Genomic DNA, 18,607 nt, shown 5'->3' with positions numbered 1-18,607 from the left:
CGTGATGAATAGACAAATTGTAGACAAAGCTTCTCAAGTACAGCCGAGGATATGCTTGAAAAGCCTTTATTAGTTAGGAACATCAAAGTAAAACATCACAAAAGGAAAATGCTGACTGGTTTCAAACCACAGTCTAGTCACTCATTAGTGTGAGTGTAGATTAAGCCAATTATCACTAATTATCCACAAAATAGTGTAAAAATGTGACGAAAAGCAAATAAATTCACTTGCTATTCAAGATAAATGCCACTTGAATTATTTTTTTTTTTTTAAATGTGGTCAGTGACACAGTATCCAATCTGTTACAGTAGACTGTACGAAGGTGCCAAAGAAGAAGAAAAAGACAATGGGCTGCAGGTGACTAAATGGTTTGTGACACTTGTGAGAATCAGGTAGTACACACAGATCCAGTTGCCATTTCAAGATGAAAATGTTTTTAACCTGTCATGAAGGCATATTCAAATGAAAGATGACTACGTTTTCCAATGTGTCTGCATTCAGTACAGAGGGCAATTGGCTGAGACGAATGCAAGCCAGAGTAGCTGCACACTTTTATCACAAACAGTCAAATGATTCAACTTGAAAACCATGGCATTTCCTTCAGATTTATCTTACACATGTAATTGTGTTATATTGCAACTTACACTACTGACTTTCAATGTGACTCATTAAAAATAAGTAGGTAAGAGACTACACACCTGTTTTCCTGAGAGTCTACGTTCTGGGGCTCTGCTCTCCATTGTCATCTCTCCTTTTTTCCATTCTCAGACAGTTTATCAGGACTGTCTCATGTAGCCTTTGTTTTCACTCTGTGACGGACGCGACTTGAAATGTAGTTAAGTACAGCACTTGTTATAAAAAAGTTCTAAAGTGACAGTAAAATTAAAAAAAAAACACTTTACACACTTTGTCAGTACTTCCACCCCTGAATGTCTAGACACTAACGTTTCACACTTGACTAACCTGTTGTTGTTAACTAACAACATAAAGATATATTCAAAGATATTTTCTCAGGTGGAATTAAAAGTCTTAAAGTAAGGGATAAATGATCTGTTCAATACTATCACAGCTATCTCACATTTTTAAAAACAAAATGGTTGTTTAATATTTTCAGTTTGAAAAAACAAAAATGTTTTTGACAGTGCAGAGATGAACCACATGGAAAGGGGAACCAAAGATTATCTTCTAAGATTGTAGGCAAATGACAAACCTATCGGTATGTTGGCCAATGCAAAACCTGTTTCCTCTCTTCCTGCTTTAGCACACAAACAGACAGAGTTTGCATAAACACCTGACAGTCAGGTAGGCTTTCACACAAACTGTCATTGGTAGAACACAGAGACATGTCTAAAAGTGCTGGTGTTAGCTGTCACAGTAAAAGTTTTTCAAACCAGTCATTGCTGTGAAATGCGGGCATTTCACTTCCACAAGATCACGTTCTAACCAATAGAGTGGCCAGTACTGTGACAGTTTTCCCTGTGTGTTAAGATGAAGTTTTGACTTTCTAGGTGTAGTGCTCTCATAAGGTTACAATAGGTTACAGGTTTTACCCCTGTATTACTGGAAGAAATTGGCCATCAATGCCAAAAAGTAACATCATGTACTTGTAATAAGATCTAATTGATGCTATTGAGTAATAATATATTTAATCTCTGCTTTTTTCTCCTACTAATAATCAGTATTTTGTGTGGTAAAAGTGGTCCCAAGGAACGATGGCAAAACAAAGAGGACATGAACATTTACATCTGGGTGGAAACAAGGTCAGTGTCTTCCTGATTAAAACACAAGATACTGAGACATAACTCATCCAAAAAGCAACAGACACATTAGTTAAGGATTAAATTTACCTAATGGCATTTTTACAAACAGTGTGGAGTTATACAGCATCTGGTGTCAACGTGTGTATCAATAATGATTGGGAAAATTCAGATTTGGTGATGTAATACCTGTATCTCTCAGGTACACAACCTGTAACCAGTGCATTGAGACACGTGCCATCCATGCAGACTACAGACATGTGGTTAAGGGCCACGAGAATAAGATCTTGTGTGGCTCTGTATGTAATTAGTATGCAAAATCAGGAGACCTGGTCAAATACATACATGCCCCACACTGCAACATTACATATTATGCCATTATTGAGTGGGTTTATAAGTAAGTGGAGAAATTGGTCAAATGAGGAGGACCAATAGGGGAAGAGGTTTGATTCTTATTGTGGCAATCAACTTTAAAGGTGTACAGTATATGCGCTTTTGTGAATTTAGATGAAAGCCAAATATTAAAAACAGTGCAACAATAAACTTACAGAAAATCACAGGGAGAATTTCACTCAAATAATCACATTCTATTTTAAAAAACGGAGACTTTATGTGTCCTTTAAGGTACAGAAACACACTTGAAAAATGGGAATATACAGTAGGGCCAAGCAATCTTTATCTATATTGCAGGATACTGTTTAATTTACATTTGAACTATATTGTGTGTAGACCTGCACAACACCTGCACAAAAGCATCTTGCATCCTGATTATGATCCCAATAGAAAAATCAATCTCAATACACTAGTTTATTCAAAGCATGCCTGCAGCGTGGCCTGTAGACAGTGTCACAGTTAAGTGGTGCCTTCATGTGGTGACAGTAAAAATTGCTATCGATACCTCAAAAAACAGCTGAACAGAAAAGAAAACAGACAAGTTCAATTCAATGTTTTTATTGAATAACTCTTACAGTTATATAACTGATGTACACAATATATAAATTAGTGCAGGGCATAACAAAATAAAGCATATCACTGAATGTCCTGAGGCTGTAAAATTACACAAGATTTTGAAGCGTATGTTTAAAGCATAGTGTACATTAAATTTAACTGTAGTATACTCTTAATTCATATGTCAACTACTTCCTATCTGATTTAGTAATGCAAGCACAAAGATACATCTCATCACAACAGTTCGTTATCGTGTGTGAGTACATTTGTAAACTGGTAGATTTTGAAATAACTGAGTGAAGAGACTTTTTTCCTTTGTCAGAGTGTGGATGATGAAATACTGTAGGTTTATTAAACTGTAACTTAATCAATTAGTATGTTAAAATTGGCGAAATTTTTACCATATCAGAATTAAAATCAGAAATACTTTATTATTAGAACTAAACACAAAGTATAGCTGAGGATGGTGGGGATGTCATGAATATTGTATTTCACTGGCTGGAACATTTTTTTTTTTTTTTAAAATACAGTTTATTTGGAATGGCCTTCAATATTAGCCTTATAGAGTGGTGTAGTAATGAATCAGTTAGCATTTTTGCACTCCCTCATGTCAAAGTCTATGGGTGAATGGGTTTTCAGTTAAAAGCCTGAAATAAGGTCTGTGGTTAACACAGGCTTAAGATATTTACACGTTTTGTTCTACGACATAAAATACATCATTAAATGTCCCACAGTTTGATTATAAAACAATTACGTGTCTGAAAAAGGACAGCTAATTGAGACTACAGAGGCTGAACAGGAAAACTCATCTGCTCACTAGTCCGTCTTTACAGGTGGACTTTTGTAACAAACTATTCTGACTCTAACTTTACAACTTGCAGATTGATCAATTTATAGAAAAAGTGTATGGTACTTGTGTAGTAAGACGCTTAATGGTGGTGACGTTTTTTGTCATGTGAGCACAATGTAGCCTAACATTAGCTTTTTACTTAATTTATGCTTCGAAAATCACAAAAGTGGTGTTCATCTGTGAAGATTATCTGGCTGAACAAAACTTGAACCAAAAAATAAACTTTGACTTTGCCACAGAGCTTATTTTTGGCGATTATCCAAAATCCAATCCAAAAATCTCATAGGCTTTTTGACGAGGGAACCATGGTGATGCTAACTCCCAGGTTGGCCAACAAAAATACGTCATCCCTACACCACTCTGTACACAGTCACATCACATCAGCTCCTCTCATTAATTTTTGGACAAACCTTTTCTGTAAAAGGAGAAAATTTGCACTACAGCAAAAAATAATATTATAGCAGTAGTCTATAATAGGACTATTTCTAATATAAAAGGTCATACTGATAACATTATTATGTAGATAAATCATTTTTAAAAGAATAATACATCCACAGAGGTTGTAGAAAGAGAATAATCTCTTTTAATTAAAAATAATAATTTTAAAATGTTTGCAGGGTCCAAAATGATGTTTTATCTCTGTGTAAGAATTCTGACAGTTATTTACAGCTTGAAGCAAGGTTTGTGAGCCGACAGTATAATGCATTGGTTTAACGTAATATCTGTGTTACAAGATCAACATCAGCATCAATGGTCTCGTCAGTTTGGGGAAAAACTTAAAAATGTCAGAGATCTACAATATGTACCCAGCATACTGTACTATCTAACATTAGCTAGCTAGCGTTAGCAACAGTAACCCTAGCTGGGGTTAGCTTGTTAATAATCAGGGATCCATTAAAAAACATGTTTCCATTATTAAAGTTAGGCTCCAGTCAGTCAGCAGGATTCAACCTCGAGGGACCATGGATATCTGTGCCAATTTCCATGACAATCAATCAAATAATCTCAAACTCAATCTTTCCTGGACCAACTGGTCTAGGAAAGATTGACCAACAGACTGATATCCCATCCCTTGAGCCATGCTACTCACATGGCAAATAAGACTGACAAGACAAGGGTGCACAGATTCCTATCAATGCAAGCAGATGTTTCAAATATTCATGGTGCCCAAAGGATGAATCATGTTCACTGACTTTTCTTGTAGAGTAACCAACAGGTCAAAGGTTTCCATTATTCAGTGATCTATCTCAACATCTGCTTGATTCATGGGAAGAACATCCTGAAAACTTTGAATAAGCATTCACAGTTCCCAGAGGATGTATCCTGAAGACTTAGATGATCACAGTTGTGGTTTTGAGAAAATGTCTCAATAACTATTGAATTGTTGCCATGAATCTTGATTCAGACCTCCATGTCAGCCTCAGAAAGAATTTTAATTACTTTGGTAATCCCTTACAACTTTCCATGTCGGGCCATCATTGGGTCAAAACTTTAATTTATTTTATACTTTGGTTTAAGACTAAATTGCTGAAATTACATTTCTATCACCTTCAGTTGCACCTTTTGTTTCTACTTAGCAAATCTTAGCATGCTGACAGGCTAAACTAAGATGGTGATCAATGTAGATATCATACCTGCTCAGCATCAGCATGATTCATTGCGAGTGTGTTAGCAAGCTAATGTTAACATTTAGTTCAAGGAACAACCACCCACAACAGTACGTGTACCTCTTGTTGAAATGTTAATTACTGTATATTGTTATAGCAAATTTCAAGATGCATGAAAGAAACATGATTAGGTTACAACCAATGAAAGAGACAAAGATTTAAACTACAATGAACATCTTTTTAGACCTTTTTTTATCCTTTCATTGATAGCATTCAGAAGACCTGAAGCCCATCAATTATTCTATATACAATAACATATTTACTGGAAGCCCGCTACTGGCTGGTTGTTTTGGAGTAATCATGAATGAGACCTTGGAAGTACTGCTTTGTGTTTTTGTATGATTGAAAAATGATGATGTAACATTTTGGGAGGAAATAAAAGAACAGAAAGGAGTAGAGACTGAAGAGTACTGCCAGAGCGTTAAGAGTTTGGTTGTACTTGCCATGGTAAAGTATACGTACAGTGGCAAAGATGATCCATGTGAGGATCAGCAGGAGCAGGCAGAAGGTTATTGCTTTGGCCTCATTGTAATTTTTTGGGAGGTCTTTTCCCATGTAGGAAAAAATGAAGCAAAGAGAGCACAAAAATACAAATAAAACCAAAGAACCAGAGGCAGCTTTAAAATTATGATGACAAGTAAGTATTATTTTGTCTGGGTACCAATCTGCTTCATTGTAGGGCTTGGGTGGGTCATAAGAATAGCCAATAAGAAGTAAGAGTGCCTGAGTACCAAATGCCACAATGATGACCAGCCATTGTACATGATATTTCATCCACCAGCTGCTGAGCTTGTGGAACTTGACAGCTATTTTGAAAATGCAAACAATTTGAAACGAGCGCACAACAAAACATGCCAAACAAACAGTGAAGAACAACAAAAACGGCAAGAACCTTAAGATACAAAAGGAAGTTGTTGGCTTGTCGAACTGAAAGAACACGCTAATACTACACAGACTGAGGCAGCCTAAAATTAAGAAGCACATTGGTCCCCCAGCAGATCTGACAACAGGTGTGTTGTAGTTGATGGCAAAAAGAACAGACATGGCTGCTGTGAGACCCACCAAGACCCAGGCCCCGACCATGATCACTATAGCTCCACTGTCTGTGAATGGGATGTACTCCACCACCCGCAGCTTGCATGATGGGCTTCCTTCTGCAGACCACTCTGTCTTCTTGCATTTAAAACATTCGTAGGGATTTGCTGTTGTACACAAAAAAGGACAGATTGTCAATAAAGTTAAGGTCAACTCTTAAAAATATCCTCTGTTGATAAATCAGTTTGAGTCAGAGTGATTCACATAGGTCAGATCATCTTGTATCTTTAAATGTTAGTCAATGACACCAGAAAAAACAATGTTGCTGATTTCACATATCTTTGCAATGCAAATCAACTGCCAGTTGTCTACATGGAAGTGACTGATGTTGTTAGCCTGATGCCACAGTGATTCGATCTGTGTAGCTGTCAACATGAAATGACTGTTACACTCTCTTGGCCATAAGCCTCTTCCTCTCATGTATAATAATTTACCTGTGCTGTTGACATAAGTTCCTTTGGGGCATTTTTCACAATCAAAGCAGCATTTGTGGATTCCATTATGCTTTTTTTTATGACCTTCACTACATTCCTGGGAACACAGTGATGTAGGCACCTGTCCAAGACAAGATTATATCACAAAGTATTTTTATATCAACATATACCATGTAAACTCTTTACTCTTTAAAAAAAACTCACTTTGCCCTTGGTGTGCCACTGAATTTTGCTGTCGTTGATGAAGAAATGGAACGATGGGTTAAAATGATACACGCCGACTTCCTCCGTATCACCAGTTTGGTTCCAGAAAAGTATAGAATAGGATCCGTACTTGGGGTCACCATTCTCATCAAACTCAATACTCTGGTTTAGAAGTGTAAGGTTTGTCTTCTTCAGCTCTGCTAGGACCTGATGAGGGTACACAAAGTACAGAATACTTGCATGTCTTCACGATTAACATATGTGGTGTTGATTAAATAGGTTTTGAAAAATATTCCATCATGTTTTAACCAACGAAGAGCTCTAATGAGATTGATCTCTGTCTTACAAAACCCTTTGAAAAGCTTGTTTATTCAAAGCATCCTACTGAAAGCCATCAATTTGTGCAGAACTATATATGATAACAAAACCTACACTTGTATTGTGTTGTCATTGGACACACATCAAATGACATGGAAAAAAAACTGGCCAAGAATCAGTGAGAATAACTTAAATGAGTTCTCAAATTATTTGTATACTCACCATATGTGGGTACACTGTAATATTCCCATTACATCCATCCGATCCACATCGCAAGACATTGTGTAAGGCATGAGCGATGGCATATACAGCAGAATAGACAGGAAAAGAGAAAGTTGGGTCTGCAAGAATGACATCTTTTGCAGTCAGGTTACTGCAGTTGCAAACCTGATTACAAAACATCTGTTCTGAATTCTCACAATGATTCTGGCTTTTGGAAGCATGGACAAAATCATTGAAACCAGGTATTTTCACTACTGGCTGAGACACCCCGAGTATTGTTCCGATATTTTTGATTCCTTTCTTCTTGGGGAACTCCTTGTTTGAGGACCATCCATCGCTTGCTATCAAGACCTTGTCTGTGATATTCAGTCGTATTGCTGAGTCAAGGAGATCATTAGCAGTCCATTCAGCACTAACAACTATAATGATTCGTATCCTCTGTGCCTCTATCTGTCTGAATATTTGGGAGTAATCTGTATCATGACTGAGGATTTTGGTGTATGCCAGGCAGATCTCAGTGTCCTTAATCATCTTTATGAAGAATTCCCGTGCATCATTGCCATAATCATCATCGATGTTGAGGAAAGATACCCAGCGCCAGTTGAAGTGCTGCAGAATCCTAATAATCACTTCTACGATATCTTTATTGGGATGCACTGTTCGCAGGAAAGAGGGGAAATTCTGTTTTCTTGAAAAGATTAAACTAGAAGCTCCATAACTGACCTGTTAAAAGAGTAATAGAGACATTCTCATTACTTCATAGTGACAATAAATTCTCAAAAAAAGCTTGGTATGAAAACACTTGATATATCTGATGTAAGTTGTTAAAAACAGTAGTTGGCAAATTTACCATAGGAATGAGATTCATCATAAAAAGAGGGGCTATTGTCCGTGCCTCAGTGCTTATGTAAGTGCCGACCACTGCAATCACTTTGGAGAGATTCTTGTTTGGTTCACCCCAAGGTTGGATCATGCCATTGACTGAGATGAGGTTTAAAATGCCTGGGAAGTTCTGTGTATCTGAGCAGTGGTCAAAAATTTCATAGCCAAGAGATACATTTGGCAGTAGGTTGGTAGAGTTATTGATTTCCTCTACAGAGAATCGCATCACCTGAAACCTCTGATGACTTGACGGAATGAAGGGTTTACTGTGGACAGACAAAGGAAAGTGAGAGATAATTAGTTTCATTAATGCCTCTGTGAAGGCTTTAGAGACACTGAAAAAGGACTAAGATCAATAATGCAGACTTAATGTCCTATACCTTTTTAAATGGAGCAAATATTAAAATAGGTTTTGAAGGAAAAGTTCCATTGACCTGACGATCTGACGCACTACTCGTATAATATTATCTGTTATACTAGATGCACTTCATTAGTTTCAGATAGTATCTGCTCAGAGATGTTATAAAACTCACCGGGAGCAGTCAGTGAATTCTGGTCTGTCATGATTATCAGGTCCATCGACATGATGAATTCCAAAAAGTCCACCGATCAAAAAATCTCCTTCCAGCTGAAACTCTGAGGCTGGGACAGTGCATTGAGCCAAAACATGTAGAAAAGGTCCCAGGAGACACAGAAAAGCTAGACAGTGCTTCATTGTTGTTGTTATGGTTTACCCGTCTGGTATGAACTCTCATGGCATTTTCCTCTGCCTTTAGAAAGTCAGAAACTGGTGATGTCTAAGCCTCATTTCCATACATTTGGGTGTGAACTAGATGTCATACATAGATAATTATAATTAGCTGGAGGTTCATAAACAAATCAGCATGCAAAAGTCTTCTAAACTTCAGCTACAGTCTCTGTGGTGTGTACACATAGTGTTTAACAATCATGAGCAAGCAAGGTTGTTGCTTCCATCATAAAGGATCCTTCATGATAATCCTGGAAATTATGAGTTCCTTCTTTTAGAAAAATTTCCAAATCCAACAATTAGGAACTAAGTTACAAATCACAAAGGAGACACACAACAGCAAGACAGTGTTTCATTGTTGTCATTTAGTCTACCAGTCTGTGAACTCTTTTCCCAGATACCTATGAATAGCTGGGGGATGATATACAAATCAGTATGCAAAAAATCATCTAACTGCTGCTGCACAGTCCCTGTTATATTAATGAAGAGTGTTTTTTAAAAAATTTTTATTTCTGATGATCAATCTAGAGATGTTTATTGATGTTGACAATGGTAGGTGAATTATGAACTGCACTGAAAGGGGCTCAACTTCAGGAAAACAATTTTAGTGACACCTTGGAGTGAGACAAAAATTATATTGTTGTTTGTCCTTCAACTCTCCTCCCGCCATAAGTACATACAAAATATGAAACAGAGATACATATGCACTGTTTGAAGGGACACAGTCTCTTTAATAGCATTTGGAGTGAAAAAATTACACTTAAGTTATTAAAATCAAGTTTTTGTTTATATCTGTAGCACAAGAAAACAATGACATGCAATCCATGAGAAACATATTAAATTCATCAAATCTAGAACCCAATTAACCAGTTCTGCTTTCATCATTTTCAACTGAATGGATTTAAACACTTGGAAACAGTATGGTGGTTGGAAGAAAAAAAAAAATAAAATAAAAATAATCTCAAAGAAATCCATATTTTAAAATATATATATATACAAATCCTCCATACAATCCTTTGAAACACAAACTTTTTACAGGAAAATGTTTTGATCCCTTACTACAGTGCTGATCAATGTTAAGTAATGACAGATAATCCCCAGCATTCTGATAAAAATGGAGAAAAAAGAAATCAACAGGTTTATAGAAAAGAAAGTGTGATCGCCACCCACTTCATCCATTTGTTATAATAAAAGCTCTCAATCTCTGTTTTCTTATGTTTCCTCTGAAAAAGAAAGAGAACAAAAGTTTGCTTGGAATGACTATATTTACCATAACGTTTTTCAAAGTAAACACAGATTATAAAGGACTACAACAGCTAATCTACACAAATTGAAAAGACCCAAGGCTTTGAATCACAGATGGGCAAATGTTTCAAAGAATCGGCAGGGTAAACTTGTAATTTCTTGACAGTTATCTCAGATTAGACCTTGTTATGAATTGGCCTTGAATACTGGTTGTGCACTTTGTATACACAGTATATTTTGAATAATTCTCCTCAAAATAGTGTAAAAATCTGAGGTAAAGCAAATTGAATCACTTGCCATTCAAGCCAAATGCCCCTTCAATTAAGAAAAAGGGTTTATAGGGGTGGTCAATGACACAGTATCCCATCTGTTACAGTAAACTGTACAAAGGCGCCAAAGTAGAAAGAGCTGATTTAGACTACAGGCTACAGGAGACTAAATGGGTTGGGTTTGTGACACTCGCTTTGAATTATGCATTCAATGATGTGGTGGGTTGCTCAAGATTCAAATGATGAAGTCACTGATAATCATCCATATTGGTTTGCTCCCCTAGGTATGCTATTGAGAATCATGTAATACACAGAGATTCAGTTGCCAATTCAAAATAAACATAAATCAAAAAACGTTGGAGCTGAGCGTTATCATTTCAGGAGATTGTGATTGATCTTTTTTTTCACCCGTCATGAATGCATATTCAAATGAAATGTGACTCATTTCTCCACTGTGTCTGCATTTAGTACAGAGGACAATTGGCTGAAGCACTCGTAAGCCAGAGCAGCCGCAAAATTTGATCACAAAAGATGAAATGATTCAACTTGAAGACCGTGGCATTTCCTCCAGATTTCATCTTACATATCTAATCATGTTATTTTGCTACTTATACTACTCACTTTCAATGTATAACTTGTTACAAATAAGTAAAAGTTGGCAGATTTGTTTCACTTGGGATAAGGAGATGTACTTAAAATCAACCTTATTTGGAAAAAATAAAATTAAAAAAAATTCAAATATCACAAATTTCACTGCAATTTTTTTCAGTGTGGTTCCTTCCTGATGACTTTATACTTACCTAATGGGGTTAAAAAGGCAAAAGGCAGCACTGTCTCACCTACTACTGAAAAAATTCAGACCAATCCTAAAGTGAGGATCGTGGTCCTCCCAAAAAAAGAAAGAAAGAAAGAAAAATCCCACCCCTTGATAGACAAAGGCAATATTCCCCAACTAATTTGATCCGTGCTGCTCATTACCTCAACACTGTGAACCATGGATCAAAACTCGCATTTTTACGTATGTTTTCAGGTTACTGTCCCGCGTACAAAAAAAACCCCGGTCACTCCCCACTAGCTGTGACGGATAAATTTCAAATGAGAAGGAGGGGAAGGGAGTTTTTAACTAGCAAATGTTTTCCCTGTTTCTTCCTTGCCTTTGTATGTCCTCTTCCCATGTGTGAAGGGTAGGTATCTGTACTTGACCATGTGCTAAAAAGGGTGGAGAAGAAAAAGAGGAGAATTAGCAACAGATATTTCTAGGGTTCACTCAAAAAATTTTAACAAAATGATCTATATGACCTTTGTGAGTGTGAAGATCTTAGTTTTTTGCTAAAAGCTTTGTCAGAGTAATTTCTACTTTAATTTGTTTGTTGCCTTCTATAGTCTGGTGTTGATGTCAGTCAGTGTATACGTTACCTTGATCTGCCTCTTCATGGTGATGCAGAAGAGCATGATGAAGTACATTACAAGTATAGGCCAGAACACTGGCACATTGAAGGCATCAAAAAATGTGCAAATCATGGCGATGACGATGCCTTTTGTTGCTGAATGCCTGCCAAGAAAAGGGACATAACCTCAGTTAAAACTGTGTGGCCACAGACTGAAACAAGTCTACATATTGGAGTATATGACAGCAAAATTGCAATTGGAAATGAACATTTTTCTTCAAAGATGGACTCCAGATTAGAGCCCAACCGATAAAGGATTTTTAAGGCCGATACCGATACAAATATTTAAAAATCCGATATTCCGATATAAAAAATAAATCCAGAAACACGTAACAAAACATAAACAGATTTCTGTAACATTAGTTATTTGTAGTTATTTATGAGTCCTCACTGAAATAATATGATAATGCAGTTTAAAAATAAACTTGTTTGTTTTATTGTCACAACAGAACAGAGGAACATCAAAATTACTAGCTAAGTCAGTTTCACTCTCGGCTTACACGTAACAGCAGCAAAACTGGACATGGTAGTCACAAATATTGTCATGCTCATTTGAGTTAAGAGAACTGATGGGGATGTTCTTTTAATTGTTATTCAAGCATGGAACGCCAACACTCATAACGCCAACACTCATAACATAGTTGAAGGGTGTTTCGTCCGTTTTTATTTTATTTTTTAAATATTCATTTATCGGCCATTATAAATGCCGATACCGATAGTTTGGAAAATGCCTAATATCGGCCGATAATATCGGCCAGCCGATATATCAGTCGGGCTCTACTCCAGATATAATGTACTTGAGTGTCTAAATGCTAGAACGTAAATGGCTCTAGGAAAGGAAAAGGGAGAATGAAAGGCCCCATGTCACGAACAGTGTTCGATGTTTAATGTTGCTGACATTTAAACTTGAAAAAAAGTTTTAAAAAAAAATAAATAAATAAACAGTCTGGCCACATTTGTGACATTGGGTCATTAACTGAATAAGGCATTGTGTGTATGGTGTGTATGGAAATGTCCTTTTTACGATCAATGTGGAAAGAGTAATGTGAAGTAGGGTTTCATGAGTTCATAATATCAAATAAATCCATAATGGAAGATGCAGGAAAGCGAAAATACAGATTTGACTTACTTGACATATTTTTATGTACTTAACAAGGTCAAAACTGCTGAAAAATGTTAACAGCCAGGATGAAAGATTAATTAACTTAAATTAAATCTTTAGAGGGAAGTAACGCTATATGGACAATATATGGATGATAGGGATTGACTAGAAAGTAATTTGAGATGAGGATGCAAGATCATATAGGGTCAGAAGTAGAGAAATTAAGATTAATTCAAGCCACTATCTTTAGCTTATACTAAAATACTACCTCATTTCACAAATCACCTCTACATGACTTAAATTTTGGCCACACAGGTCAATCAAAAGAATCTAATTTGCAGTCACTCTATAGATGACAGAGATAGATGCCCTGACCAAAAGCTTGACTCACCAGAATTTGAATTCAGGCAACCTCCTGATGAAAGGGCGGAACTCCTCGTTCTGCTTGGTAGGAAGGGATGGGCCCTCATCTGCATTACAGATAAATTAAAGGGTGATGTAGAAGTTATTAAAAATGATCTTCAATCACAACTCAGCATTAAGGCCTAACTACAAACTACAGTACTTGGGACATGACTAGTAACATTTCACAATTATTTGTTTTTACAATCTCTTATAACAATCTATGTTGAAAGGAAAGGCTTATTGAAGCCAAATAAGGTAAATAAACTATTTCCAGTTTTTGGAACTAAGTTGCTGCTGTAATACGTAAGCATTTTACTTCAAAGAGATCACTTACTCAACAGTGTGGCTGGCACTATGACATTTTATTTCCTTGGATGCTATTAGTTTGACTTTATGGATGTGCTGCTCTTTTCTTTGTCTGTTTGAATCCATTTATTTCCATGTCAAGTTACACATTTCCAACTAAACACTTTAGAAAAGTGAATTTTAACTTTATCCTCAATATATACAGTGAATGCACCATAGTATTCTGTCCTTTTGGGATGAATAAATATATACAATTAGAAAACTTTCAACAACAAAAAAATAAGTTGATGCTTAGCCGTGTAGTGTATGGGAAAGCAAAGTCAAAATACAACATGTAATTGAGTACACAACGTGACAAAAAACATTATCTGATTTGAGTCAACTTGCCTTCGTCAAGCAGTGAAGGATCCACTTTTGGCGATAGAAAAGCAATGAACAGGTTGAGATGGTAGATTCCCAAAGCATATGTTACTATATACCAACCCTGAAAAGCAGCATAAGGAACAGAACCAAATTAACAGGCTAAAAGTGCACATTTGTTAGTAAAAAATGATGTATGAGCAAGAAGTTTTTCATGGAAAGAGAACTGGCAAGTAGAAAAACAAATATCACACATTTGACGGATGAGTTGCGACAAAAAAAGATGTACAGTCACTGTCCTCTTTGAGCGTCCTCTAAGCCAATCTTTCACCTTTGGTGAAAATCAGCTAAAACCAAAAACAATCAGCCTTAAATATAATGCATTCCAGTTAAACAAAATTACTAGTATTTATAAGTACAGGTGAACACCTCTCACTCTGACAGTCTCAAAAAACTGGACATTACAGTGCAAGTAAATCATTTTGTAATTAAATGCTTTTGTTACAACTATTGACATTTTCTAACTTCCCTGAGCAAAGAAAAACATTGTAAATGAATGAATGAATGAATGAATGAATAAATAATTGAATAAAAACCTTACCTGTAGTATGTACACTCTGATCATGTATACAGCAGTGAGTAGTAGAGTGGCTGCCCACCGCACTGCATAGAACGGCGTTGACTTGTCTAGCCATGACTGATAGATCTGTTACAAAAAAAATATTTTACTTTCACTTTGTGGAGATACAATGATAATGGACGTTACCTCAGCATCCCATGCTTATCATTGCTCTAATTACTGTGAAGGAATATGTTTTAATATAAGTTCCCCTTAACCCTTGAATCCATTTCTCTCTCTGCCTGACTGGCCAATACCATGGGACAAATTGAAGGCCATCTTCCCACTTTCAGTCAGGATGTCCTGATAACACTTTTTCAGCACTGATACCACTGCTAAGCACAAAGCTTGAGGAATGCTGCTACTGACGTGATCATTTTAAGTACAAATGAGATAAAATATAAACTAGAAACTGAAATCCGGAAAAGTGCTTCACAGGAGCACTGTGCTGCTAATAGTCCATGCAAAGGACGTATTAAACTCCAAAATAACACTGTAATTCACCTGTTTTCTTTGATTACACTAAAGTTACTAGAAACTAGAGATGCACCGATCCGATACTGGGATCGGATATCGGCTCCGATATTGACTAATTAGCTGGATCGGATATCTGATGAATGGGGCCGATCCAGCATACCGATCCAGTCGTTTCATTTTTATTAATATTGGGCGCGGGTGTGACATCAGAGAGAGGCGAGATTGTTGCGGGTGTGAGAAGTGTGTTGCTCAGCTCCAAAGAGTATTATGTTTGTGAGTTTTTGTCAGCAGAAAAGAGTGACTTTAGAAGCCCTGTACACTTCATTCATTCAACAGTAGTATCGGATCGGTATCGGGTATCGGCCGATACGCTCAGCCCAGGTATCGGTATAGGGATTGGATCGGAAAAAACTGGATCGGTGCATCTCTACTAGAAACCATCACCAATAATGTGATACATGACTTCCACTATAGTGTAAGCATTACTGCTACTTTGAAGATGAACACTGTGACAACAGGTACAGCAGCACTGGCCTTGTAACATTTCAGTACAGAAGTAATTCTGAAAATGAATTGCCACTTGCATAACTAATGCAGTCTACAGAAGTGACTTTAAATCACCACCAGTTTAACTGATACCCATTTTACATTTGCTTAATGGTCATGAGTATACAACCCAGTGTTTAGGCACCAAACATATCCCTAATTATGATGAGTGATAATGACGTGGTCTGAGGGATATGCCATGTTACCTGTCCAATCCGTGTGAAAAAGGCAGCGACTACCGATGGTTTGCCATGGATTGACTCTCCAACACTGTCCCCTTCTGACATTCTATCAGTATAGACAAAAAAAAACAAAAAAACACACACACACACACACATTTTAATTAGTGGTGCTTTAATATAGGCTACTTGGCTATTCTGATTAAAGCAGACTTTTTAAGCTGCAGTAGGCAGTAACATTATCTAGCATGCAAAGGTCTAGCATCTCCCACTTTTGGGTATGTTGGCTGGATATTCAATCTAGTTTATAAGACAGCATGGTGAAACTGTTTCGAGCCCAGATACTATTGGTAAAGCAACAGAACAGGCATAGCAACATTCACATAATGGTTTGTTGTTCCCTGTCTTTTTTGTAATGTTTGACTCCTTAGTAGGGGTAGATGTGCAATGCCTGTTGTTTTCAAGTACATAATTTCCCTGAATTTGGGATACAACTTGAACGAGATTCTCATTAAATAGAAACATATACAGACACTATCTCTAAACTGTAACATCTGAAACATGTCTGATTTCTGGAGTCATCTGTAGCCACAAAGATGTGCTTCACCAATGAGAAATAAGAAGGAATAAAAATCTTAACAGCATTATTAACATGAAGATGTTGTATTTTTTGGGATTTCCTTCAGAAATATACTACACCTCAAGATTTGTTAAAACAATCCACCTTCCTGTGAGGCCTTTTTAAGAGATAGTCAAAAGGGTCCCTGTAAATATGCAGGTGATTATAGCAGTAATGGGTAATTTATACCATACAGTTAACAACATGAGTCACTTTAAAGAAAATGTTAATAATACACATACAGTGTGCTCAAAGTGTTTCTAAGAAAATATGAAACAGCAGCAGAGGAAATAGATATTTCGGTCTGTATGCACCAGGTGTAATTCTAAAATGAAATACTGGCTAAGAAGGGAATTTACCAACTGAAATGTGTGGCCAGCTTTATTATAAAAAAAAACAGTCGTAGGCGTGTAACTAAATAGCAGAATGTGGTAGCAGTCTGTGTCTTATGTATTTATCCAACTTTTGAGCTGAACACAGATGGGCAGCTGTCTCACTATGCTTGTCAGATGACCACTGCAAGGGGAGATCAGAATGATGTCCATGTAGCTCGATTACGGACATGGGGGACATGGCCTGACGTTAGTGAACAAAATCAAGTCTTCGCTCTTTTTAAATTTCAATGCTAAGTAACTATTTTTTGTAGGGCTAACCAATGGCGACATATTTCGGCAACTTATACCGAGGACTTTGCAGAGATCCATTGGCTTTGTAGCGACTGGATCATGATTTTTTCCCCCTTTTTTTAGGTGATGTTAGCTGGTTGCCCACCTTTACCATTGTAGTTTGAGGTCATGTTTCAGATATTTGATTACCAACTTGCGCTGCCTTGATGTTGCAATTACAGGGCATTTTAATTATTCGTATTGATAGGTACCATTAGCTTTAAAAGGCAAGACCCTGTATAACTGTTTGTGGTTGTGGCTAACGTTAGCTGCATAACTAGCTAACACTTACAGGCTTAGGTAGTCAGGAAGGAAGTTTACGTTAATGCAGGATAGGTTCCGTTTTTAAAGAGGCACCCTGGGAAAACCATAATGTGACTACGATCGGAACACATTTTGTAATAGCAGTTACTGACGTTTCGTTAGTTAGGTATTTGGAAGTTATACGCGTTAGCTTAAAAATTAGCTCTCGTCGTAGCTAACTGACCATCAGAACGTACATTGCCCTTTGGTCCAAATCACCGATTGTGGGTTATGTAGTTTCACTAAAGCTACTGCTTACCCCGAGCGGCCCTTAAATGACTATATCTAACTACATTTCCCACAACTTTAGCGAAGTACGCATTAAAGTCTGGCAAAAGAAAATGTAGTTCGTTACTCACTGTCTGTCCATTGAGATATGTGGTTCTGTGGAAAAAGTAAACTACAAATACCAGCAAGGACATCGGTAATTTGACAACTCACTTCCGGAGATAGTACTACGTTGCCAACGTCTCCACAGCTAGCCGGCTAACGTTAGCATAGTTAGAAATCAAAGTATTCGCGAGTAACCAAACCCATAACTCACTGAATGACACAATCAATTTGAAATTTGCTTCTTACTTTTAATACCTGTCTGCGTCTCTTCGTTGTGTCTGCAAACACAGTGAAAATAATCAATGACAGTCCTTTCTTACCTGATACGGCCGCTGTGTCACTACCCGGCTCTACCTAGCTAGCTAAACTAGCTACCTCTCGTGTGAACACGTCAGTACTTCCGCGAGGATACGAACATACGGCAGGCGAGACAGTCGAGCCCCGAAAACGAAACAATGAACCGCCGAGCCTCGATAGGATTGAAGACTCAAGACTGCAGGGCTATGAATGAACACAAGTATGCTCCCATACTCGATTAACTAAATACAAATAGCCTAAATAGCATCTTAAGATCGATGCATATCTCATTAAACGCTGCCTAGATTT

At 37.0% G+C, this 18,607-nt stretch overlaps 2 protein-coding genes and 1 long non-coding RNA gene across 7 annotated transcripts in view; 1 reads left to right on the top strand and 2 right to left on the bottom strand.

Moving 5' to 3' along the window:
• The window catches only part of LOC311264849, an 83,536-nt gene that overhangs the window by 58,351 nt on the left and 6,578 nt on the right, over nucleotides 1-18,607 (top strand). The window lies entirely within an intron of this gene.
• Nucleotides 5,496-9,092, bottom strand: LOC311264697 (taste receptor type 1 member 1-like; the record flags this gene model as incomplete). The annotated part of the gene is made up of 6 exons (XM_084365784.1): nucleotides 5,496-6,424; nucleotides 6,752-6,872; nucleotides 6,956-7,162; nucleotides 7,496-8,218; nucleotides 8,346-8,643; nucleotides 8,911-9,092. The coding sequence occupies 6 exons, from the start codon at nucleotides 9,090-9,092 to the stop codon at nucleotides 5,496-5,498; spliced, it is 2,460 nt and encodes an 819-aa protein (XP_084221910.1).
• rer1 (retention in endoplasmic reticulum sorting receptor 1) lies at nucleotides 9,831-18,427 on the bottom strand. 3 transcript variants are annotated; one of them, XM_084367421.1, is made up of 8 exons: nucleotides 18,322-18,427; nucleotides 16,109-16,190; nucleotides 14,862-14,966; nucleotides 14,288-14,384; nucleotides 13,581-13,659; nucleotides 12,056-12,191; nucleotides 11,794-11,848; nucleotides 9,831-10,348 (listed from the first exon to the last, which is right to left on the bottom strand). In XM_084367421.1, exons 2-8 carry the CDS (start codon nucleotides 16,187-16,189, stop codon nucleotides 10,338-10,340), a joined length of 564 nt encoding a protein of 187 aa, XP_084223547.1. In that variant the 5' UTR covers nucleotide 16,190; nucleotides 18,322-18,427; the 3' UTR covers nucleotides 9,831-10,337. The 3 variants fall into 3 exon arrangements, with proteins under 3 accessions (XP_084223547.1, XP_084223545.1, XP_084223546.1); XM_084367419.1 differs by having other exon boundaries at nucleotides 9,831-11,848; XM_084367420.1 differs by lacking the exon at nucleotides 18,322-18,427 and adding an exon at nucleotides 17,658-17,678 and having other exon boundaries at nucleotides 9,831-11,848.

Source organism: Pagrus pagrus, assembly GCF_965226575.1.
Source record: "Pagrus pagrus genome assembly, chromosome: 11".
Lineage (NCBI taxonomy): Eukaryota > Metazoa > Chordata > Actinopteri > Spariformes > Sparidae > Pagrus > Pagrus pagrus.
The sequence above is the reverse complement of the archived record's forward strand: the minus strand, read 5'-3'. Positions and strand labels throughout refer to the sequence as shown.